This window comes from Centrocercus urophasianus, unplaced genomic scaffold, assembly GCF_019232065.1.
Source record: "Centrocercus urophasianus isolate 14NV4802_14NV808 unplaced genomic scaffold, USGS_Curo_1.0 seq_9, whole genome shotgun sequence".
Lineage (NCBI taxonomy): Eukaryota > Metazoa > Chordata > Aves > Galliformes > Phasianidae > Centrocercus > Centrocercus urophasianus.
In genome coordinates, this window is record NW_024885532.1 from 26,493,866 (window position 1) to 26,519,625 (window position 25,760).

The 25,760-nt window shown below is 37.3% G+C and overlaps 1 protein-coding gene across 2 annotated transcripts in view; it reads left to right on the forward strand.

Moving 5' to 3' along the window:
- TRPC4 (transient receptor potential cation channel subfamily C member 4) overlaps positions 1–3,045 on the forward strand; it is a 141,403-nt gene extending 138,358 nt beyond the window's left edge. For both annotated transcript variants that reach the window (XM_042838870.1, XM_042838871.1), the window contains one exon: positions 457–3,045. In XM_042838870.1, coding sequence (XP_042694804.1) covers positions 457–1,173 — 717 coding nt within the window. In that variant the 3' untranslated portion in view covers positions 1,174–3,045. The remainder of the gene's footprint in view (positions 1–456) is intronic.
- The last annotated feature ends 22,715 nt before the right edge of the window (positions 3,046–25,760 follow it).

Here is a 25,760-nt window from a genome sequence, read left to right on the forward strand (position 1 = left end):
CCCTAAACTGTTGCATGATTCTGTACGCCTATTGTGTTTGTGTTTTGGGGATGGTGATAATATCTGATCTATCTAATATCTGGCATCAAAATGCCATTATAGTGTTGAGATAATGCAGTTCAGCAGATTAGCTGCAGGTGACAAATTTGTCCTTGATCCTTTCTCCACCACTGTCAGTGATCTCTAAACCACAATACATTTCCTCTGAAGACTCCCCTGATGAAATTGCTGGTCACTTTTTTTGCCTTACTTGGAAGATCTATTAAGCAGAGTCTGCTAAGTAACTTGAACATCTCAGGTTATCCAGATGACGAAGCTCATAACTGATCCATAGCATAAGCTTTTTATTTTTTTAATTTATTTTTTGTTTATTAATTAGAGGAAAAGTCACATTAGGTTTCATTCTCTGATCTTTCTTCCTGAACTAATCTTCTGATCTTTCTTATTCATTTCTAGGAGTTAAAACAAGATATTTCCAGCTTCCGTTTTGAAGTCCTGGGTTTGCTAAAAGGAAGCAAGCTTTCTAATGTGCAGACTCCAAAAATGAACAAAGATGCTGCCTCTCTATCAGAAACTGAAGAAAAGAATGAGAGTGAAGGAAACAAGAAAGGAAAGAAAAAGGCATTCAGCCTTTTTGATATTACAACAATGATTCACCCACGATCAGCCACAATTGCCTCTGAAGCACATAACGTAAGCAATGGCTCAGCAATGTTGGTGTCAGAGTCCATTAAGGAGAAACAGAAGCGTGTAAATTTTGTAACAGACATAAAAAATTTTGGGTTATTTCACAGACGATCAAAAACAAACTCTGCGGAGCAGAGTACAAATAAAATATACACTGTTTCTGAAGAAGTTTCCCGTCAGCAGGCAGAAGAACAATGTGAGAAAAATGATGAACTGGAAGAGGAAGAACTGACTATGAACTGTGAAGTAAACACCCAAAGTCCTGATGAAAAGTGCATGGTAGCTGAGTTGCAAAATGACAGCAACACTTTGGATTCACAGGATGAAGGAAGTATTTGTGCTTTAGAAACAGAGAAAATGGAGTTACAGAACTCAGAGTCAGCCACACCACAGGATCAGCTGGACAAGGAATCAGACATTAGCACTAACTGTGATGGAAAACAGGAAACCATTGAGCAGGGTGACTATGTGATAACCAGGTTGTGATGCTTACAGGAAGAAGCATTTACAAATATATATATTTTGCATAGTGCTTTTGGGGGGGAATGTTTTAAGAACATATTAGCAAATGCAGAATTACACTTTATAGTACTCAACTGTGGCACATGATCTTGTAACACAGGAAACAAGAGAAAGATAATAAAGGGACCTTCTGTTTTGTAGCCTGCTTTAGCTTTCACAATTTGTTTTACATTTTTTAATAAATGGAAGCATCTTGTATTCTTGTACTGTTGCAATAACCCACAGAAACTTTTTAGCTATCTTTTTCAATTTCAACAAAAGCAATTTCTCTCATATGATAGTTGACTCCTACGATAAATATTTTTCTATGCAAATAAAAAGTAGCTTCAGAGACTTGTAAGCCTTTATTTAACTTTGTAGGTTCTTAAAAATTCTGGGCAACATAATAATCGTAAGTGGTTCCTGTCAACATATGTCATGTCAAGCTATTAGAATCATTTATTTAAATTGCTAGGAACTTGATTTGCTTCAAAATCTATAAAGAAACAAACTATAAAGTATATTCTTTTATTTATTGAAGGAATATGAATACCTGTAAATTTTGAACAATCAGTCTATTTGATTATTTAATTACAGCTTCTCCCACTCAGCAAGAGATTTATTACCTTCCTGATGCCGCTGTTAGAAATACACCGGATTTGAAGACTGTAAAAATGTATCTTATAGCAAAAGAAATATTTGTGTCTTGCTAAATTTTGATGGCGGATTACTTCCCAGGAATCCGTAGTCACAACAGCTACTGCTTCTTCAACCATTTCTTTTTCCAAATGTGGACAACCTATGCACTTTAATGTTCTGCTGCTTATTAGCTTTTGCCTTCACGATACACTTGTATTTGATGAGAGAAAGATATATCAGGAATAAACAAGCAAACAGTGATCCCCTGAGTACCTTGAAAATGTGGCAGTTTGCTGAGAAGTTTTTAAAGAAAAACCTGACGAAAGTTCCTTTGACAGCTTCAGAGTTTGGGGGAACCTGATTGGAGGTTTTATAAAATTACTTAGACATTTAAATGTATAAAGAAAATCTTATAGTATTTTTCTTAATTGATAAGTGACTTCTTGTCTTAGTCAAAAATGGTATTTTTAAAATTAAACAGTCTGTTGCTTTTTAATTAGTGACTGGTGTCCTACATTATTAAAAACTTAAATTTACAACTGACCTAAGAAGGAACACCTTTGAGCTTCCACACCATTCTTTGTCCATGGAGACATAAAAATACCACAGCACTGTGGTCATTTCATTCTTAACATCCCTGTCCCTACTTTAATAGATTTTGTAGTTCATTTTTGCCGGTGGTAAGAAACCTGCCGGTGCATACAGCACACCTACATCCTATATTCCTAGGAACACAAAACATGCAGAAAATGAGGACAAAACAAATGGAATCCATGGCATGTTAACTACCACCTTGTAGGATATGACCTAAAGCCATACCAGTCTGGACATAAACTGTCCTTTTACTGAACTGAGTTTTGAAAATCCTTTCATTGATTTACATTTGGGTGAGTTTTTCTGCTCTGCTTCACTCACATACTACTCTCTATGAGCTCACATATTGTGAGCTTCCTTCCTGTACATGCACATGCGCCATGCGCCTGGGAGTGAATTCACTGAGCCAAAATGGAAAAGTGGGACAAAAGGTCTGTATTGCTTTGCAACATTGTGTTTACACCACATTTGATTACTAAGTTATGGCTGATTTCCGTCTTGGCGTCTTGACTGCGCTGTGGACCCCTTCTCCTCATCTCTTCCCTTGTCCACCGTTAGATTGTGAGCTCCTTGGGGCAGGGCCAGAAGCTTTTCTGTTTGGAAAGCACCTGAATTATAACAAACGTATCAAGAAATAAATAATAATAATGATGATGAAATAACTTCATATCATTTTTACTAGATCAACTCTTAGAGAGTTCTTTCTTCTACTGTAATGTCTGTGCTAAGAATGACGTAAAGTCAATGTGTCACATGTATCTTTTGTTATGAACTTCTCTATATCCCAGTTTTTCTCCATCACAGATTTCATAAAACAATTCACAACATATTTTATAAAGGCCAATATTGTCATTTGGGATATGCAAGTTTGCCAGTCCAGAGATGCTGGGTTGATTTTCATTTTAAAAACTTTGCCTCCTTTCTTCTTTCTGGTGTGGCACCTTGTCATACTGCCAGTTTGAGATGGAATTACTGACTCAGCTACTTGCCTGATTTTTTGCAGTCCAGCACGGCACAGAGAAAGGCACCATGAAAAGTTCTGATCTTTTGTTACCACTGACAAATAAAATGGTATGGCCAAGGGCAACCATAGCATAGGTTTCATTGTAAATGATTTCCATCATAAAACTATAAGAGTGGTAGGGTGCTGGAACAGGCTGCCCAGATAGGTTGTGAATACCGCATCCCTAGAGGTGTTCAAGGCCAGGTTGGATGGGGCCCTGGGCAGCCTGGTCTAGTATTAAATGTGGAGGTTGGTGGCCCTGCCTGTAGCAGGGGGGTTGGAGAGTCATGATCCTTGAGGCCCCTTCCAACCCAGGTTGTTCTGTGATTCTGTGATTCCAGGTTCCTTGTTAACAGCAAATAATGGTGACTAGTTAAAAAATAAATTAAAAGTATAACAAGATCTCGATACAGAAGATTTCTCGCAGTGGGAATGTAGAGATAAATAGTATGAGTGCAATGATATAAACTGGCATCTGCAATTTTACTACAGTCATGGCAGAATTTAAATTTATGAGTTGCAAAAGTGCGACTACAATTTGTGCTCTTGTCTGTCATTAAGAATTACATGCTCCCAGTAGACAAAGGCTTGAATGCATTTCCCTTCCTTATTACTTGTCATCATTTCTAACAACTCAGAATCCCAACCACACTATCCTCTCACTAGGCAAATTCAGAACAAAAGAGCAGTCCTTCCCCCAAAGACACATTCCTACCACTGTTTTCATTCCAGTCAAGATATTCCAGTGGGGGTATTTATAATCTGATCAGTATCATTATCAGAACAAGGAAATCTCCATAGGTCTAAGAGCTTTCTTTACATGCTATCTTGCCATCTTAAGAGACTCCTTCAGTGGTACAAAATATTTTTTCTTCCTACACTTGTGAACTTCCCAACAGAGCAGAAGCGTGGAACAGTTAACATGAAACATCAGCCATGAGCTGGGGCCTCACTATGCTTGTCTAAGTCATGGAGTAGATATAAGACAGAGCAACAAAGAGAGAACAGAGAGAATGATAGAAAAATAGAATTGAGTTGGAATGGACCTGTAAATGTCATCTAGTCCAACTCCCTTGTAATAAACAGGGACATGTCTGACTCCAGGATTTGCAAAGCAATAGCTGTACTGGTTGAAGCAAATGTCCACCTATTTCCAATAGGCACCATGAAGTGATACAGTTTTTTCTAAGAAATTATCAGCACAGACTGGGCAGGATGCTTAGCGCAGAGCCATGATATTGCATTGTGTAGCAAAAATGTAAGATTTTTTTTTTTCTTTTACAACCAAATATTAAGGTATATCAAATAAAATATACCTCAAATCATCATCTGTTCTATTTTTATGTGATTCTTAGGTGATCAGAGTTCTCTTTAATCGCAAATACGCATCTCATTCTGTGAAAATAGGTAAAAGCATAAAATGTGTCCAAATTTGAAATGGCAGTGTTGTTTTTTTGTTTTTGTTTTTTGCTTGTTTTTTTGTTGTTTGTTGGTTTTTGTTTGTTTGTTTGTTTTTTACTTTGTGAATAGACAAAAAAGAAACAAACAAACAAAAGAACAACCAACAAAGAGCCCTCCTCATTGAATGTTTCCAGGAGGACATTTGTACCAAGAAAGATTTGAAGGTGCACAGAGCAACATCCAATATGCCATAGCAGAGATATTATAAAGCTTTGTAAAACAAAGCATGCTTTCTCCTTTAGCAAAGTGAAGAGTTTTGAAGATAGTTGTCTCTGTCTGGAGCCGCCATTAGCATCAATACAGGAGGAAAACACATACACACACAAAAGCATGCAAATTCCTAACAAAAAGTCTTCTGAAATATAGCTTAAGGTTGTGAATTAGAAAACAGTCAAAATTTGAAGTGAATTTGCACCAATATTAGGCTGTTCAGAATGTTCAGAAAGCATCTCTAAAATTCATACTTTTTTTGGTGAGGATGAAACCTCACCTGCATACCATATCTTCAAAAAGACAGCGTAAAAGCTTCTTACATCTGCGTAGAATCCTAGAATCATTGTGGTTGGAAAAGCACACTAAGATCATCTAGTCCAACCATCAACCCATTCCCACCATGCCCACTAACCCATGTTCCCAAGTACCACACCTACATGTTTCCTGAATCTTCCAGGGACAGTGAGTCTATCATTTCCCTGGCTGGGCAGTTTGTTCCAATGCCTCAAAACCTCTCTGTAAGAAATTTTTACTAATATTAAACCTGACCATCCCCTGGTGCAACTTGAGGCATGTTTTACTATGCCACCAGGATGGCCAAGGAGGGCACTGCAGATATGAAAGCCATGTGTATGCATCAGAAGACTCGCGCTGCAAGACCCGGTGAGCCAGATGCAGGTCACTGTGCTACCTCTGTGTTGTACAGACATCAAGTCTGGTAGATGCCTCCCAGGGAGGAGCCACAGCTCTACAGCCGATTTTAATCTTGTTTTCTCAGTCCAAAGATTGAGGCCATTACAGTTTTGACTGGTGTGTGCCAAATATCTCGTGCATCCTGATTACATGAGTCTCTGGCACAGTACTGATTAGGTACATTAGGTAGGTCAAGATTTCACAAAAAGACCCACAATAATGTTCTTGATCTGAATTTTTCTGTGAATAAATAGTGTCTATTTTCCTGACAATACATATGTTTCTCATAGCTATAATTATAGAAAAGTGTAAAAAGCAGTTATATTAAATGCGCCCCCGAAGTTCTTAAACAGAGGATTTGAAACAAAAGTATCTTCCTTAACAGCATCCTTGAACCACATTCAGGAGGAGAATTTTGCAAGTACATCCTTACATAAATACATTGTAGAGAAAAGATCTAAAGAAACAATTATATGCCCATCACAAATTCTACTATATATATGTATTGTAGGCTATAACATCCCATTTCCTCTCTAAATCTCTGTAAGTAATCAGTAAAGGCAATGTAGGGAGAGTAGCAAGAGGCAGCATGAAATAGAAAGGTGAATCATAATGTTTAAAGATGGTAATCAGGCAATGCGTTTTTGCATCCAGATCAAAGTAACTGTATTAAATATATATATATATATTAATGGAAATTTAGATATTCATATTGGACAGTGATATAACCTATCTTCACTTTAGTCTATTAAGAGGGAAAAACATCTTTAGTTGGGCAAACACACAGTACACATAGAAGATCAGTACTAGTAATGGGAAAGGTATTAAACATAATTGTAAAATTAAATGTAATAAAAGCAATCTTGTACCTTTGCCTGAGGAGCAGAACTCCTCTGTTCAGATCACTATTCAAAATTCCCTGTATTTTCACATCAAGCAACCATTTGATAACACTTGCTGTCCTTGGGGCAGGAATTCAAGAGTTTTTCCTCCCACACAAATATGCCAATGTCCAGACTAAAAATCTTCTGTGTGTTACAGCCTTTTGACTAGCTTCAAAAATTTAGTTTTGAATCCTACAGACACTTTAGAAGGAGAAGTTCAGAGATCCTCTGAGACAGCTTACAGTTAAGAGTACAATGCGATCCAAAATAAACTGTTGGGGTTGAGGCTGAATCTTCCAAATATAAAAAGGAATCAAAACCATTGATCTACATCAAAACAAGTTCACCAAACACTGATTTAATGCTTTAGAAGTTGCTATTATTATTATTATTATTTTTTTACAAATTTAAAAGGATGCAACAGAAATGTTTCCTCTCTCTATAAAATAAACAAACAAACAAAAGAAATAGCTGCAGCCTTTCACCTCCATGAACACAGCAGTTTACATATATAAAATATATTTCAGTTTTATCACAGGTCCCTCCATCTCATAATTCTCTGCCTAAACCAATCAAATTCTCTGTTCTTGTTAATATAGTTATGAAATGTTTGTATTCATTGTTTTGACTGTTTATATTTGTATTCTTTGAGCACTCATGATCTTTTAACTTTATAGCTTTTCTCCACACGATATTTGTTCCTCTGACAGTGTTCTTCCTCATTCAGCTCTGTTTTTCTTTGGATTTAAAGAAAATATGTTGTTTTCTTCTTGGCTAAGGCTTTCTGCTCTCTTTAGTTGACTAACATTTACTGCAGAGTGCTGCACAGCATGATGTGTTTCAGTGTTCAGTACTGCAGTGGCCTTTTCAGTCTGGCCTTTATCCCTTTGCAATTGAATTTCCTTCTACTGTGGAAAGCAATTGGTACATTCAAGGGCTGATATATTTTACCATTTCAAACACCATCCATAGTGCCAGATTATTGGTCCTTGAGAGAGATACTTTGCCCCTTTGTACTCTTCAGAAGTTAAGATAGTTGTCTGTGACTTGAAATCTAGCTTTCCAATGGCTGATGTTAGATAAAATGAATACCAGTTCCACAGGATGATGCTTCAGTATATTTTCTCTCACTTTTCTTCTTTCCTAGCTTGCTGATAACAGAGTCTCATTAGGGCAATCTACTCACTATTGCATTTTCAAAGTACCAGAGAACTACTTGCAACAGGAACAGGAGTGTTCAAGACTTCAAGATATAAAATTGGAGTTTCCAGAAAGATGAAACCTTTGAAGTGGTTAGTATTACAAATGCTCTTTAGTCTGCACATTAGAAATAGAACCCTACACAATCAGGAGCTGTGAGACATTATTCCATTGCATGAATCAAGAGCTAACTCATAAGAGCTTCCATGTTTTTTAGTCCATGGAACTCAAAAAGAAGAATGCTCTTTGGATTTGTTGCATATGCTCAACTTTAAGAAAAAAAGAAAAAAAGAAAAAGATATTTACAAAAAAAAAAAAGTTTACAATAAGGTTGATACATAAAACACCATTTTTATGAGTGACAGCTATGAGTTAAATCCAGTAAGTCTTCATGCACATTAGGGAAAAGGTATAAAGTCCTTTTCTTCCCCTCTAATCTTCTCAGTCTGATATGTTTATACACAGAATGTGTCCCTTCCCCAGTAAATATACCACTTTCCATTTCCATTTCCACTGTATATTTCTGTAAGTAGTCTATTAAGACCCAATAATGCAACATTTTATGTCTCATTATCTGGAGTATAACATGTAACATCTTCTCTGCCCTGGTCAGGCTTCAAAAGAGGGATCTGCTGGAACGAGTCCAGCAGAGGGCCACAAATGAAAAAGGGCCTGGAGCACCTCCACTATGAGGAAAGGTTGAATAACACTTGCTGTCCTTGGTCTCTTCAGCCTTGAGAAAAGAAGACGGAGAGGTGACCTGATCAATGCTTATAAGTATCTTAAGTATGGGTGTCAAAGGGACATAGCCAACCTCTTTTTAGCCATCTGTGCAGACAGGACAAGAGGAAATGGACATGAACTTGAGCATAGGAAGTTCTGCACAAATATGCTTCCAATACTTCTTGACAATGAGGGTGACAGAGCACTAGACAGGCTGATCAGGGAGGTCTGTGTTCTTCTTCCTTGGAGATATTCAAGACCTGCCTGCATGCCTACCTGTGCAGCCTATTGTAGGCCTGCTTTGCAAGGAGGCTGGACTTGATGATCTCTGGGGATCCACTTCCAATCTCTACAATTCTGTGATTCTGTGGTTCTGTGATAGGACCTTGTGTCCATAGGATGACAGGACAGTTTCTAGGAAAGACTAGAAGCAGTTTTCTTCAGGTGAATTGTGTGTAATACTGAGAGATAGCATTCAATCATAACACGGATATGAATACTCACGTCCACGAACCAAAGCCTGGAGATAATCTTTCTCCGTGACTCAATTTAGTTGACTCCAATTATAACTTAAGAAAAAGAACTAAGCAGCAAAAACAAAATTTAAAGGAAGGTATTCTTCAAGAAATTGGACTCTTCTTTATTAGTACCCTCAGTAACATCCACTTTCATTAAGTAGTATTAAGTTTTTGTTTCTGCTTTGCTTTGCTTTGCAAAAGATACAGAATTTGTATTTAACTGTTGATGAGAATTTCATTAATAAAGGTTGCAAATCAAGAGACTATTAAGGGAGATCTCATCTGAGAACTGGATCCACTGATTTTAACAGAATTCAACTTCCCAAGGCATAAATCTCACTGTTTTCCAAGTAGAGTTACAGTCCTTGATTTGCATAGGTTTGATCTGAAATCAGAAACACATAAAGAAAGCATCAGGATTTGAGCCTCAGAGAAATGGGCTCTGCTCATTTTGAGAGCCTGCACTAAGAACTTTCTTTTGGGGAAGACATTCACTGAATACAATCTATCATCATTTAACAGTATTGTCAAAAGAATGATAAAAAAAAAATAGACATACACAACATAATCTGAAAAAGAGAGATAATAATGCATGTTTCAGTATGGTAATGGACTTTTCTAAAACAAGCCAACCTAAAGTCACATTCAAACCCATATCTGGCACCATTTCCCCAGTGAAAAGAATACTGAAAAAGTGTATTCGTTAAGGACCGTGTATGGTGAAAAAAGAGCTCTTCATTTTGGGAGATACTGCTTTGCTTGCTTGTTTGTTTTCTGTTCTTGTGGAACACAAACTCTGGAACATGACATATTCCCACATACTCACACCCAGAAGCTAATGAAGATAGAACCAGATGTATGATACTGAGCCAAGATTTAGCCAGCATGATCAGGATAAATAACTGATGAAAGACAGAGTGAAAGAAATCATAAACCTGAAAATGGCTGCTTGTATTGCAAAATGCAAATGCTTTTATATAGAATTAGATCACTATTTCCCCACGGAATTAATTTTTTATGTAAAATTACTAAAATGTATTGTGGTTTAATTCAGCAGGCACCTCAGCACCACAGAGCCATTTGCTTTTCTGCCTACAGTGGGATGAGGAGAGATTTGGAAAAAGACAAAATTAGTGGATTAAGAAAAGGCATTTTAATTGGTCAGAAAAGGAAGGGAAAAGAATAATAGATAATAATTATAATATATAAAACAAGTGAAGCACTCTGCAATTGCTCAGCACCCACTGACCAATACCCAGCCACTTTCTAGGCAGCAGCCTCCGCCTCAGCCAAGTTTTATTTTCCAATTTTATTGCTCAGCATGACAGCACATGATGTGGGACATCTCTTCAGCCAGTTTAGGTCAGCAGTCACAGTTATGTACCCCCCAGCTCCTTGATGGCAGGGCAGCACCAGAAGCCAAAACATCCTTGGCTCTCTGTAAGTGCTGCTTTAGCAACAACTAAAACATCAGTGTGTTATCAGCATTATTTTCATCCTAAATTTAGAACACAGCATCATATCAAGCACTATGAAGATAATTAACTGTCTCACCTGAAACCAGGACAAATCTAATTTAAGTATTCTCATTAGTCAACATCTAAAATCTCACCTGGGATTTGCTTCCTGATTTTTTCTAACACTGTCATCAGTGTCAAAAAAAGCACAATGTTCTCTCCTGACAGTGTTTAAGTCACTCTTCAAAGTAGGAGCAACTTAGACTTCATGTTGGCTTATTTTCCTAAAAAAAAGTTGGAACAGAACTGGAAGAGTTTATTTAGTTCACAATCTAGAGTAACTATCTAGAGTTACTAGCGTAACTATCCTACACAGCAGAGATAATCCTAGAGACAGGTGCATCTCTGAGGAAGGTAGAATAACTCCTATCTATATATTTGTGTTTGATAAGAGATGTGCTGGGAAGTTTGAATGTAAATTACAGCAATATTAAATTGTATTATTGCCTCATCTAGAGACAAAGGTCTCTGCCTGATGGAAATCCTTACATATACATTTGCTTCAGTTTGATGCAAGGCTGACCTTCAATGTGTGAATAGTAGGACTTCACTATAATGAACAGAATTTATGAGGAAAATGTAGCATGCTAAGTCATGTCCTCAACACTTACTTGGGAAATCAAAATAATTCAGTCAACATTTCTTTAAAATCAATTTGATCAGTAAAGAGCATGCATGAGCAGTGTACATAACTCTGTGTTCATCCTTCATCATTGGAAAAGGTTCTTCCATTTCCAAGTTTCTCCCTGGTATTCCAGATTTTTTTTCCTTGTATTTCTAACTTAATTTATTAATGGCTCTTTCCACTTTCTAAATCCAGCCCTTGAGTATTTCTTGAGTATCTCTTTCTTTTCCACCATTCTTTTCCCTGCCCTCACATCTCATAATTACTCTTCTTAGTGTATTTCACTCCTCTCTCATCCATGTTTATGCAATCAAATAATTGATCCCCACACAAATTCTGAATTAGTCTATTCCCTGATTAATGCATTAATATCACATGTAATGTGATTCAAAGAAGCATCTTGATGGCCTAGACAAGGGGATTGAATGCATTCTCAGTAGTTTGCAGAAGACACTAGGTCAGGTGGAAGTGTTGATCTGCTTGAGGGTAGGAAGGTCCTCCAGAGACAGGCTGGATAGTTGGGACTGAGGTGAATAGGATGAAGTTCAACAAGAACAAGTCCCAGCGTGGCTGGAAGGATATGTGGAAGAAATGAACCTGGATGTGTTGGTCACTGCTCAGCTAAACATGAGCCAGCAGTGTGCCCAGGTGGCCGATAAGATCAATGGCATCCTGGCTTGTATCAGAAATAGTGTTGCCTGCAGGAGCAGGGAGGTGATCATCCCTCTGTACTCAGCCCTGGTGAGACCACAACCTAAGTACTGCATTCAGTTTTGGGCCTCTCACTGCAAGAAAGACACCATGTTCAGAGACTGTGTTCAGAGAAGGGCGACAATGCTGTGAAGAGCTTGGAGCACAAGTCTTAGAGGGAGCAGCTGAGGGAACTGGGATTGTTCAGTCTTAGAGAAGTGGATGCTTGGGGTAGACCTTACTGCCCTTTACAGCTACCTGAAAGGAGGTTGTGGTGAGGTGGGAATCAGCCTCTTCTCCTGTGTAACTAGTAATGGCATGAGAGGGAATGGCTTTAAGTTGCACCAGGGGAGGTTCAGGTTAGATAGCAGGAAAATTTTTTCTTTGAAAGAGTGGTCACATGCTGGAATAGACTGCCTGGGAAAGTGGTTGAGTCACTATCCCTGGAGGTGTTCAAAAAACATTTAGAAGTTGTACGTGAGGGACATGCTGTAGTGGGCAAGTGTTGGTGATAGGTGGACAGTTGGACTAGATGATCTTTGAGATCTTTTCCAAACTTAGTTATTCTATGATTGTATTATTCCATTTTTGCAGTTATTTTGTCACACTAATCCTGAAGCAAAATGCAAAAATACATTTTTTTTTTTCATCTTATATTTTTGAAAAATCGCTTGTAATTGGTGGGAACATACTTTATTTCCCATGCCCACAGGTTCCTATGAATCAGTTCAAGATGGGACTCCCTGACACACGAAGTAGTGCATAGAATCCTTTCTTCCACATTAAATCTAATTTTAACTTGTGTATGGGGATTTCATATTATTGTGGCCTTTTTTTTTTTTTTTTTAACCTGACTTTAGATAATAAGGCTTTAAATAGATACTACTGGATAATGAATAGTACTCTAAACGCTTAAGCTGCAAGCGAAAGCTACATCCAGCTGAAACTGCAGTTAAAATTTACCTCCAGTACAGTTTTATTAAAATGTTCAGACTAAAACACCTACTCACAGAAGAAGGCCATCTGGTTTTTAATGATGATAAGCAATGAGAGTTTAGGATTACAGTTCATCATTCTAATTGCTATCACAGGGCCTATTTGTGTTTAATGCCTTCTTACTTGAGTTTCAGAAGGAATTATTACAGTTAATGGTTGGAGAAAGAGAACATGAGAATAGATAAAGCATTCCCACCATTTGCAGGAGGACCTATTAACTGATTTTTTTTTTTTTCAATTTTAACCTTTTAAAATGCAAATGATTTTTAAAAAGTATGCACTCTTTATTTATTTATTTGTTTGTTTAGGTTTCATAATTCGTCTTAGGTTTCATAATTCGTCTACGAAACAAAGCTTTCACTTTCCACGTCTTTCCCAGAACTGTTCAATCCTTCAACTTCCTGAGAATAGAGGATTTACATGGGAACAGAAATATCTTGTATTTTAGTAGTGTATTTTCTGCTCTTAGTCATGTTTTGTTTGTTAATCATGACCTTGTGATCTTTCTGTTTTTTCAGTGAATTACTCAGACTTGTTCAAGATGTGCTTTTGATTTGAGATCAAGAAAGTGAACAACCATATATTTTTAATATCTAAACATGTTCCCTAATGTTTAGACTATTTGTTTTCATAGAGGCTCTTGAAATTTTCGCTACAGAGAAATTAATGCTTGCTTTACCACAGTATGATCATATTAACTAAATAAAAAACTGAAAATTAAGTACTTCATTGCTATATCTTTAACCAGAATTAGGCATTTCCATCACAAAACATATAATTGTTTACTGTCTCTTTGTTTAGTTCCTAAAATTATTTTACACTGAGAATTAGAAATAAAACCTCTGTGCACTGAGTCACTTCAGTTATTCCAGGAAAAAATAAAGATGCAAAAAAGGAGGCAATGTTTTTATCTGGCTTAGACTCCTAGGCCAAGAAGAGGACAGATACTCTTTTCAAAACTGTGACAGACCTATTTTAAAGGCAGAATAAAAGTCTCAATTTGTTCTCTCTCTGAAATATGAATATCTACGAAATATTGTCCATACTTCTGCGATCTTAGCTATTCTGGAACAAGCTTCCCACTTCAGCTAAGCATGCAAAGGAGTTCTCTATTTCTTCTTATTCAGAACAGGCCTGACCTACAAAGAAGAATGTGTCTAATGGGTTAATCTGAGAAAGATGCTCATTAATACAAAATAGTCCAGTAAATTTGGCACTTGTCTCACATACAGCACACTATCACTAGTCAGATTCTATCCTGGTATTGTCATCAGCAAGAATCTAGGTCTCTCTTGAGTGAGTTTTCTCAAGATTAACCTCATATAGAATCATAGGATCATAGAATCACAAGGTTGGAAACGACTTGTAAGATCATCTAGACCCACCATCTTCTCATTACCAGTGCTACCACAAGCACTAAACCATATCTTGCAGCTCCTCATCCAGACACCTCTTGAACACTGCCAGGGATGACAATTCCACCACCTCCATTATGGAAGACACATGCATAATACAGACTTTGCTGGGAAAATGGATACCTTGTCAGGAGTTCACATCTCTGTGATATGGTTGACTTGAAGCTGCACCTTAGTCCAGGCTGTGGAGGTATCTTTGTAAAGAAAGGCAGTCATTTGCTGGTGTGACATTAATAGCATCACCTACACTGCAAACTAGAGCCTACAAGCATTTCCGGAAGGTTCCCACTCCTATTTACTAAATCCTTGGGAATACAAAGGTATCAAATTCTGAACATTTATTTGAAACATACAGAAAAAAAAAAATTGAGAGGTAGCTTTCAATCATTTCTACCTCGTCCTTGCTTCTGCTTTGAAGAAACTCATAGGATTTATGTTTTACCTCTTGTGAAACAGAAGGAGACAGACATGTGGCATTTTCAGCATTGTGTTATTGGTTTGTCCTTGCATGTGAAAAAATGAATCCAGGAAGGGAATTTGGTGACTAGATATTGCTGCCTTCGTTATTAAATTCTCCCCTAGTTTCTGATGGATTAGTCTTGATGTTTATCAAGCACCTCTTATCAGCTTTTATTACTTCAGTGATTGAATTTTCAGACCCCAGGTAACATTGCACTAAATAAGAGAACCTTTCAGAACATCTACATGTCTTGAACGTGTTCACAATAATTTTTCTTTAGGTTGGATAGGATAATAATATTGTGGAGTAAAATAAATATTTTAAACATACTTAAAGTAGTAAGTAAAAGTAAAAAAAAATAATCATAAATGAAGCATTTGAGGAATTTTAAGTCCTATTTCCAAAGCAAATTTAGGACAAAAACAGGAAAATAAGCTTGACTTTCTGTTCTTAGAACAGCTTAAACTGGAAAACATATCTGCTTTTATTTAAAAAAATTATTAAATACCTTTTAAGTAGTATTCTTGCTTACTGGCATTTATTTTAGATAACTCTAATTTCAGATAGATTTTGACTAAAAGTTTTTTTATGCTTTTATTCCAACAGTAAGCAACTCCTAGTCTACAAACACTACTGTGCTTCACTTTGCACACACAAGTGCTCCCAGTGAAGTCAAAACTGTACCGAACGGTAGATTGGACAAATAGAATCATAGAATCATAGAATCACAAGGTTGGAAACGACCTACAAGATCATCTAGTCCAACTGTCTCCTCATCACCATTGCCACCAATATATGCATGTATACATGCAGCTTCCCTCGGAAGATGACTGGCTTTCATTTCCGTATTGCTAAGAGTACACTAATCAGCAAAGAAATAGAAGACTTTCCATTCTAATGCAAGGTGTTTGTTTTAAAACTACTGGAATTTTCAGGAAAAGGACAGTAAATTAATACCAGTTTCTCATTTCAAAAGAGCAATTAATATAGCCTCATGTAATCAAACACAGCATAATTAAAACCTCAAAAGTACCTTGCTCTCTGCGACTCAAAGGGAGTATTTTCCCTCAGAAATTGTCCAGGGTTTTGATAGAGAGCTGCAGCCTTCTACTGTGGCACGCAGAGGCCCTCCTGGATTTGTGCTGAATATTCTGTCCTGGCAATTTTGGAAAGTTATTTTCCTTCAGCACAAATTGGACCTCAAGCCTCTGAAGTAAGCCAGGAATATGAAATAAGTGCCCTCCCAATAGAAAAGACAGAAAAAACCTAAGTGCTGCTCTATGTGTACCTTCAGACTACCACGAAGACTTGTTTCTACCTTTATAATGAAATCCCTCAAAATGGCTCTCACATCTCTATGGACATAGAGGAGGCCAGCAACAGTAATCAGGGCACATTTTGTTTATGTTCCATTGCACAGAATTCTGCTCTTTCCTCAGGGCCTGCTCATAGATAGCTATTGTAATACAAGAAGATCCATTCGCAGCTCATGCTGAAAATCCAGCTTTAGATCATGCTGTACATCAGAAGCAACATCTGCAGCATGAATTCCCTGTGCCATGCTGTGTTGTCAACACACTGATATTTCAGATTTTGACAGCACTGGTTTTTTAATCCATTTCCTTCTCTGTCAATACTTTTCCCTCAGCTTATAGGAGAATTATGTGGGACATCAGTCCTTGGGATAATATTAATGATTTAAGCTCCACATTCTAAATGATATCTGGTTCTCACTGAAAGTAGAGAGGTAAGTAAAACCCTGTGACTAACAAATATATTTTAAAATTGATATGAATTGATAACACCTTCTACTGTTAAAATGGGGAGAAGAGAAAAACATGGACAGTACAAATTCTCTTACAGGAATTGAGTCAGAGTTTACCAAAGAGCAAAACGACATTATTACAATAATGGTTTCACACCATGCATTATATAGTGTAGGTGTGTAAAACACTCTTCACTCAAGAACTGTAAAATGAGATTTGGGGAATTTATTTTACATAGAACTATAAATTATCCATTGCCTTGTGTGACTGTAGCAAGGAAAAGGACTCCATAATGCTTCTGAATGATGTAATTAAGATATTATTTTCTTTCCATCAGGCAACATCTGAATTGATAAAAGTATTAGAGAGTGTTACGCCCCAGAAATCCAGAGCAGGTGAGATCGTGATTTAAATATGTACACTCTGAAAGCCCCGAGTTAAGAAAAAAGACAGATTTAGATGAATCCACAGGATGATCTGAACTTTCACTAGTTTACATGCAGCTTTTGTGGATTAATTTACCTGGTCATTATAATTAACAACAGAATAACATTACTATTTTCTTTGTTGCTCAGGCCATACATTTCCTGTTAGCTTATTTAAATCCCAGTTATTCATCTCACAAACATATTTTGGTCTGTAGTTCATATATAAGCATTTTCTTCAGTACATTCAATACCCAAGACCAAGCTGTCTGGTATTGACTGGCTCTGATGAGTCAGGGCTCACACTGGCTGATCCTTTTTAAGCTTTCCTGAAGAAGTCAGTGTTTTAAGCAGCATTTAAAGTTTGCTCACACCTACAAAGTATTTTTAGTGAGTGTGCTTTAAATATTTCACCAGAAAACAAATTGATTCCAGGTTTGTGGGCTTTTATTTTTGTGTGTGTGTGCTTTTCTTTTTTAAGTGTCCACAAAAATCTATTAATTCAAAAATCTATTATTCATTGAAAAGTATTTAAATTAGCTTAAGATTCATACTTGCTCTTTGGATTTAGAGAAGAGTCATGCAGAAGTAACAAAAAAATAATCTATGTAAAATTAAATCTCCATAAAACACATTTTTATGTTTGTCCACTGCTCATAGTATGAAGATGTATTAATCACATTCAGAAGTACTGTATGTAAGAAGCTGAATTCTGAAATAGCAAAAAGGCAAACTAAAACACTTGAAATTGTATCATAATAGGAACAATTATCCTAGCTGAAAGTTTAGGTTTTCAGCTCCTGAATTTGAAGGTAGTGTGAGGGACTCTTTCCTACACCTGGAAGGGGGAATAAAAGCTCCATTACAGTGTTTACAGAAACATGGCATTGAGCTTAAATCTGCCAAGCACCAAGAATAACGGTAGATATACTTTCATGAAGATAAGTTTTCACATTCAGATCTCCTGGATTCTGTTGTTATTTGCTTCATAGTAAAATGATCTCTGAAATTCTATGTCCTAGTTCATCAATTCACAGAATAAAAGAAAAATCACATCCTGCTCTCCAAGAGGGTTAAATGATGCTGTACAGATATTTTAGGAAAGAACTCACACGTACCTGATATTGAAAAAAAAAGCATATACCTGACAGCAGGATGTAAAGACAGCAGAGCCAGATTCTTCTCAGAGTTATCTAGTGAATGGACAAGCTGTGATGAGCAAAAACTGGGACAGAGAAAATTCCATTTAAACATAGGAAAAATAAATCCTCACTGTGAGGATAGAATGATTTCTGTTAGAAATCATGTAGTTCCAACCCTCCTGCCATAGGAAGGGACAGTTTCCACTAGCCCATGTTGCTTGAAAACCAGGTTGTCTGATCCACTCCAGCCTTGAACACAGGCAGGGATGGGGCATCCACAACATCTGTGGGCAAAGTAAGTAAAAAACAGGTGTGTTACAAGGTAGCCATTTCAAGAAGATGGACTAAAAAGAGTAACATAACTAGTGAGTAAATCATATGCCTCTTCAGGTTTTGGGAACACCACTTTCCTGCAGCACTGGATAGGCCACAACTGAAATTTCCTACAGAGCACTACGTAGATCCCATCTGTGGAGAGCTTCCCACCAAAGCTGCTTCCTAATAATTTACTGTGCGTGTGTAACCTACAGCTCTTACCTATTCTAGGTAGGTCATTACAGGATTTTTACACTGTTTATATGAATCTTATGCACAAAGCACGTCCTCTGTATTCTACATATATTGTCACAACAGTGGAAAACAGTTGGACTTGAGCCTAGAGATGTTAAAAAACCGCATAGCTGAGTACTTCAACTGAATTTATGCCTATGCTCTATTCATGAATACGCTATTTGCTAGATTATTAGCTTAGCTTTAATGTTTGTCACTATGTGGAGCAAGATCTGTGAATTTAGACCTTTTAGACTTCAGAGGAAACTGAATTCTAACTAAATGCCACGCTTAGGCTCTTACAGGAAGGATGAGTACTGATGTGTCTGTTGTCTATATTCGACTGTTGAAAAACAGATAATTTTGGCTAAGGTCTTTGGAAGTATCTTCAAAATTATTAACTTTCAAAAAATAAATAAATTATAGTGAGTAAATCACCATAAATAAAGTGTCTCCCAAACACCTCAGATAGAAATGAGCTCCAGCTAGGAAATAGAAAGAAAAACCTTCCACGTACATGTCCTTCTGGTGATTTTCATATCACGATTCAAGAAAATATCTGTTCATCATGGTGTGGGTGTTTTATATCACTATAATGTCCCACCAACTGTATATGCAGCATCAATACTAAGAGCTGAGGTTTGGACCCCCTCAGGGGACCAAGTGCAAATGCTCTAAGATGCCTAAATCCTTTAAAAGATGCAGTTCAAAGTGCCCATTCTGATCTATGGGAGTAACGTGTAAGTGTTAGGGAGTAGTAATCGTCACATTCAGACTAGAACCTTTAACATATTGATTCAGAAATAATATATTTCAAAATCTTTGTTGGATTTTCCTTCTTACGTTTGATGGGGAAAAAAACAAAACAAAACAAAACAAAAAGCAAAAAAAAAAACACAAAGAAGACATTTTGAAGTGTAGAATAATGATTTAACTATCCACTTCCATAATAAAGAATTCAGAAGGTTTGAACCATTGCTGTTGAAGTTTTATTTGTATCTCTTTGCACTTCTTCAACCAGGCATGTTTTCCTAATACTGATACACCTAACTGGTTAAAAAACTAAACACATATTTAAAAGAGGCAAAATCTACCAGCAGAAAATATGAAAACATACAGAAAGGGGCCAAAGTTGATCAGTAGTAGCAAAAGTTTATATTTGCAACCGAAGCTACAAAATTACTGTCTGCATTATAGTTAACCAGTCATTTAAGGTTTTCCTTCACTGTCTCTGCACATAAAGCAGCTATGATTGTACTCACCAGCTGAGTAAATAAAAGCAATGCAGATGCTCTAAGTTGAAAAAGCCACAAGTCTCAGATATTGTCAGTAACTGCCTAGACAAGTAGATGGTTATCTACTAAAAAAAATAACAGATGTAGATTATCCAGTTTCTCTGTCCTGAAACACAATTAATATGAAAAATTCTCTGGGAGTTGAATAGTCACTAAAATTGAATTTCTCAAATCCAGATCCATCTCTTGAAGACACTGCTGTCTTATTCACAAATTAGGAATGGAAAATGGTCCCTTAATAATGTAATCATGTATAGTATTTGCTGCCCATATTTAGGCAATGCTTGTTAGGAATGATGTGATCCACTATCAGTTTTCCAGCTATTTGTCCACTTCCCTCAGGCACTTGAGTTCCTTAGACCTGGAATATCCCTGTGTGTTGATCTCCACCCTCTTCACCTGCCAGCAGCCTTTTACTTTGTAGAACAAAGTAAAGGGGAGACAACTCCTTTGCAGGGTCAGCACAGCTGGATTCAGCCCACATGGCGCTATGCATGCCTAAAACAGGGCATGTTGTGTGGTACCATCTTGTGAGGCACCATCACAGTAGTAGGATTGCTTTTTCCCCATGGGCAAATAAACCCAGAGGGCTCCCTCCCTCCTCATATATTCTACATAAGGCCTAAGTGTCACCCTCCAGGACAAGTTGTGAGGCTGAGGTGGACAGCTTGCCTGTAAGGAGAAACACTGACAAAGACTGTTGTCTTCCAGTCCAGACCCAGCTGAGGAATAAATGAGCCCTTCACATCCTACCTTTAGCTCTGGAAGGGCACCAAAAGCTGTCACTATGGGACAAGGCAAGCAGGTTATGTTCATTCAGGGCATACAGGGTTGAAACAGAGACACAGGAGATCATGCACAAGGACTACCAATCCTAGCCCATATGTGTACAGCCCAAAGAACTGGGAAATGCATCCATGTTCATAGACATATCAGAAATGGAAGCTGTGTTTGGCTCTGTTTCCCAGCATGACACTCCTCTCACCACAGACAAAGCAGTGATGGATAGAGCATAGCTGTCTCTCATCAGAGACATGCTCAGTACCCCAGAGGCCTTCTCTACACGTGTGGATCTGGATGCTCCTAGGTCTTATCCTCCAGATCCATACTACAGACTGAGGTTGCTGCTTATGTTGGAGCCACTCGGGAGCACCTGGGATTTGTGAAATGCTGCATGAAGCTGAGAGAAAATATCAAGATTTTTTTCCCATGGCATAATCCAAGCAATAGAATAGCCTGCCCCAAAACTGATGGAGCCCCTGGAGTCATTTAAGACATGTGTGGACAAGGTTCTAAGGGACACAATGTACTGGTGGCACTCAGTAGGTCAGGTTGATGGTTGGACATGATGATTTTAAAGGTCTTTTCCAATCTAGATGATCCTATGATTCCATGATTCTATTCTGGCACAAATTTCCCCATGTCTCTGTAAGTCTTTACCTTCCCAGCTGCCCACTTCTTTGCCCCTTGAATATCTTCAGATTAACTCATAGACTTCTTCCCTGTTTGTCCTTCTCAGAGAAAGCCCACAATCAGACTTTGAAAAAAAGTCCAGGAACTCCTTAGGTTGGTGAGTCAAGGGCTCCCACTGGTATGTGGTGCTGAGGCATTTGAGACTGGGCCATGTCATGCCCACCTTGTCCCCACACTGATATGGAACAAGCAGCAAGGATACAGGTGGGAGGTGGGAGCTAACAATCTGCTGTGGCAAGCAGATACTAACCAAGAGAGCCACTGAGTGCGACCATCAATGATGGGCTGACCAGCTGGGCCCTAAGCTGAGCGTGTGCCATGCCGCTGAGACAAGCCTAAGCAGAGCTCGGGAAGCTTCAGGAGGTGCAGGAGGTATGATAGCAGTGCGAGGAACAGAAAGCAACAGCTACAGAGCCACTGTGGTGTCAATGCCTGGAGCACCAGAAGAAAGCTCAGAGGTAGTCTCAAGGCACCTCACCAGGCAATTCTGATGGATCTGGAGACTATCCTTTCAGCTTTTTTGTCTGTAAATATATGAACACAGCATGCATGCAGGACAAGAGAGGGCAAAATACACAAATGGTGAGCCCCTCAATGATGCTTGGAAATGTTCCTTTGAATTGAAATTATGATAACATCTTCTTAAAGGACGTTTCTTTTTCTTTCTTTCTTTCTTGTTTTTTTTAAGAGCTATTTCTGCACTGTGTACATGGCTTACCAACTGGGAGAAAGGGTTGACCCAGTACTGGGACATCCTGAATTTCATAAGTTCTCTTGCAGTCTCTGATAGTGACCCTTCTGTCATGCCTAGAGACAGGAGCTGTAGCACTCTCTTTCAAATGTCAACTTTTTGAAGATACCTTGAAAACAGAATTTTAATACAATTTTAAGTTCCATGGAATTGTGGATGGAATTCTTCACACATGAGAATGCAAATCCTAAGTTGGTAAGTAACTATTAGAAAGTTTGCCAGTCTGTGATTCTGTGATTTAAAAAACTGGCATCCATTGAAATTCAGTGGAAAATATTCAGTTTTACTTTCTGCCTTGTCTATTAAAACAAGATTCATAAACTTACTCCTACTTGTGTTGGTAGCATCTAACTAGCTAATCCTTTGTACATTTTTTACACTAATCAATCAAACTTCCAAGTTTGATGTGAACTGTAAGTACTGATTGTTTGCTTGGATAGTCTCAGAGTCAATCACATAATAGACTTCCTGTTATCAATGCTCCACAGCAGCCATCAGCACTAAAGTGAGAAAGTCACAGTCTGGATATTTAGAGAAGCAGTTGCCATGTGTCTAATAGTATATTAGCTATTCATTAAAATTCAGCATATCCAGTGGAGTTTAAATTTACTTAAAGATCATACAGATTTGTGCCATCTGTAGTACACTTCTTAGCTCTACAAAGGCATCATCTGTACTGCTATATGTAGAAGTTTACCCAATCACTTAAACAATCTGGTAAAAACTTTTATGCGTGACTGAAAAGGAAAAACCGCCCCTCAAAATAAACAAACAAACAAATAAATAGATAAATGCACCTCTCTTCAGAATGTAGCAGATATCTCTGGCATCCAAGAAATACAGTGCCCTGTTTGAGCTTCCACTTCATTATTTAGGCAACATGAGAAATTATAAGACTATATTTTTCAGAGCTAGAAGAATCGAACGACACTTTTGTTCATCAGCATTATGGCTCAGCACTGTTATGTTCATGAACTTTCAAGAATGATTTCTAATTAGCCATGCATATAATCATTTATTGATGTTTGCTTTGCTCTTTCTAACCTAGAGCAATCTACTCTGGGTCTTCCTTAATATACCGATGCCTTAAGTATTGAGTACAAGGATGATTTCAAAAGATGAATTTGTAATTAATCAATAACAGGCAAATTTGATGAAGCCATGGATTGCACAGAGTAATTATGGAAAAAAAATACAATTGTCATTTTGATTAAGCTTGATTTTGAATGCAATAACCCCTCCCCCAGTGGCTGATCTAAATAAAGTATTTCAAAACCCACTGGGTCGTATTGCTATGGTAACCCACTGAACCACTGAAATAATAATTATGTATCTGACATTATGCATAAAGATTCCATTTTCCCTCCAAAATGCCATACTGATATATTTAATTTTTTTCACAACCCTTTCCCCATGTCAAGTAGAAAACTGGTTTTCTCTAACCTCACATTATTAAATCTACTGATTTGTCAAGGTAGATTATATTCTGCATTGTTTTATTTCTGTAATTTTGTCTTAAAAGTCATGACCTTCAAACTGAACGTAGTAAAAGCTGTAGTAAATATCACCTCATGTAAAAAGTCACATGTTCTGGGAAAGACTGAAAATGAAAATGATCTGTGAACAGTGAACTACATCTGGACATTCTAGTAATGAACCACTGCGACTCTGCATGCACTGAAATGTCTACAGCATGGTAAACCTGCTTATGTGACATGCTGAATTGAAATCTAAATCTGACACTCATATTCATCTTCCAAGAGAAAACTACTTTTTTCTTTTTTTCTGTAAAAGTATTTTACTGAATTTAATTAGAATTTGAATAAGAGACAGAAGTGTGGTATCCTTGAGGCTAGTTAACACAATCTGTTTCATAAAGGAGACAGTACTGATGTTTTCATACTGACTTAGCTCTTCAGAAGACAATTTGTGTATTGTAAGATATTCATATGGAAGACAGTCTCATGAATTTTGCCAGAAATTATTTATATTTTTACCCAGCTTATCACATTGTATGGCAGCACTGCAGAGAGAGACTGGAAACAGATTACTGCTGTCCTCCTTTCTTTTGCACATACATGTAAACTCAGTGAAGGGTCTTACTGGTAGGAAACTATGCCTCTGAACTGAGTCCTCACTATCAGGACAGTTTATAGGGTTTATTGAGTGAACTCATCACTTTTAAAAGTCAAAAACCTAAGTTCTGACTGCAATTCCTAGAAAAGGTGTCTTGTTTCCTAGAAATAGGAATCTTAAGCTGTTTCAGGGCCCCAGCAGGTTACGTAGGGATGCGAATGTATAAATGCGAAGAAGGAAATTAGTGTATCTAGTCATGTTCAGCATATTGAATTTCAAAACAGAAACTTCCACCTTGTAAAAAGAATCATATTAAATTTCATTAATTTGAGAATTATATATGTTCTACATTTGTATATAAGCTGTTTTTAGAATTAATCACTGCATTATCAGTCATCACTTGTGTTCAGATTGTGCATTAACTTCAGAAATCAAAGTACATTTCTTCAAATCTAAAACTGGAACTGGAAGTATATTTGGATTTTGCAACAATATTAAAAGTTCTATTTCCTGAAATCATAGAATCATAGAATGCCCTGGGTTGGAACAGATCTCAAAGATCATTTAGTGCCAACAAGTTGCCAACCACAGGACCAAACCACCCAGAGTTGCATTCAGCATCAGTATGGCTCTGGGCAGCCTACAAATCTTCGTAAATCTATCAGATATTTCTCAAAAAAAAAAAAAAAAAAAAAAAACACTTTTAGATGCCTGGACCATTTTTCCCATATTCAGTGCACACTGCTCCATAATTCACACTTATTTTGCTCTGACATTGCTTGAAACCTAAGAAAAAAGTCATCAACAAACTTGCTTTTTAATATCAAATCCATTTCCCTCCCATACATTTCACTACCGCTATTCAGCAAGTTAAACTTTAAAGTTTCACTTTATTTTGGCAGTCCTTATTTTCACTTCTTCTAGAATGCCATTTATTCATGTTTATTCACATTCACCTTACAAAAGCTGAAAATATTTGTTTCATTTGTAGCCACATTATACTCATGCAAAGCAATACCAGTAATTTTATTGTTGTAGCCTTACTGATGAGAGTAAAGCCCAAACTTGAAAGGTATAGGTCAACATAAAAGCTGATCATTCTTTTTTTTTTTTTTTACATTTTTAATTGTTTTACAGAGCTTTCTAAGTGGCTACACTCTCACCTTTCATATTTATTCCAGTATTTTTCTTATGGTTTTAATGCCCTAGAAGTTACATATTTTGAGATGCAAGCTGTAATGGAAGAAGTCAAAGCAGTCAGGACTGTGCAATCCACGAGCAACAAGAAACTCAGGTTTTTACACTGAGAACAGCTGCCACAAGATTCAAATATATGTAATTGCTACTGTTTTGTAGTGTATTTTTTGGGAGCCTCTCTTTAGTTTTTCCTGATCGTGCAGACACTACAATGAATTACCTGGTTAACTAGAAGTACATAACTTTAATGTGCACCTGACTGTAGTA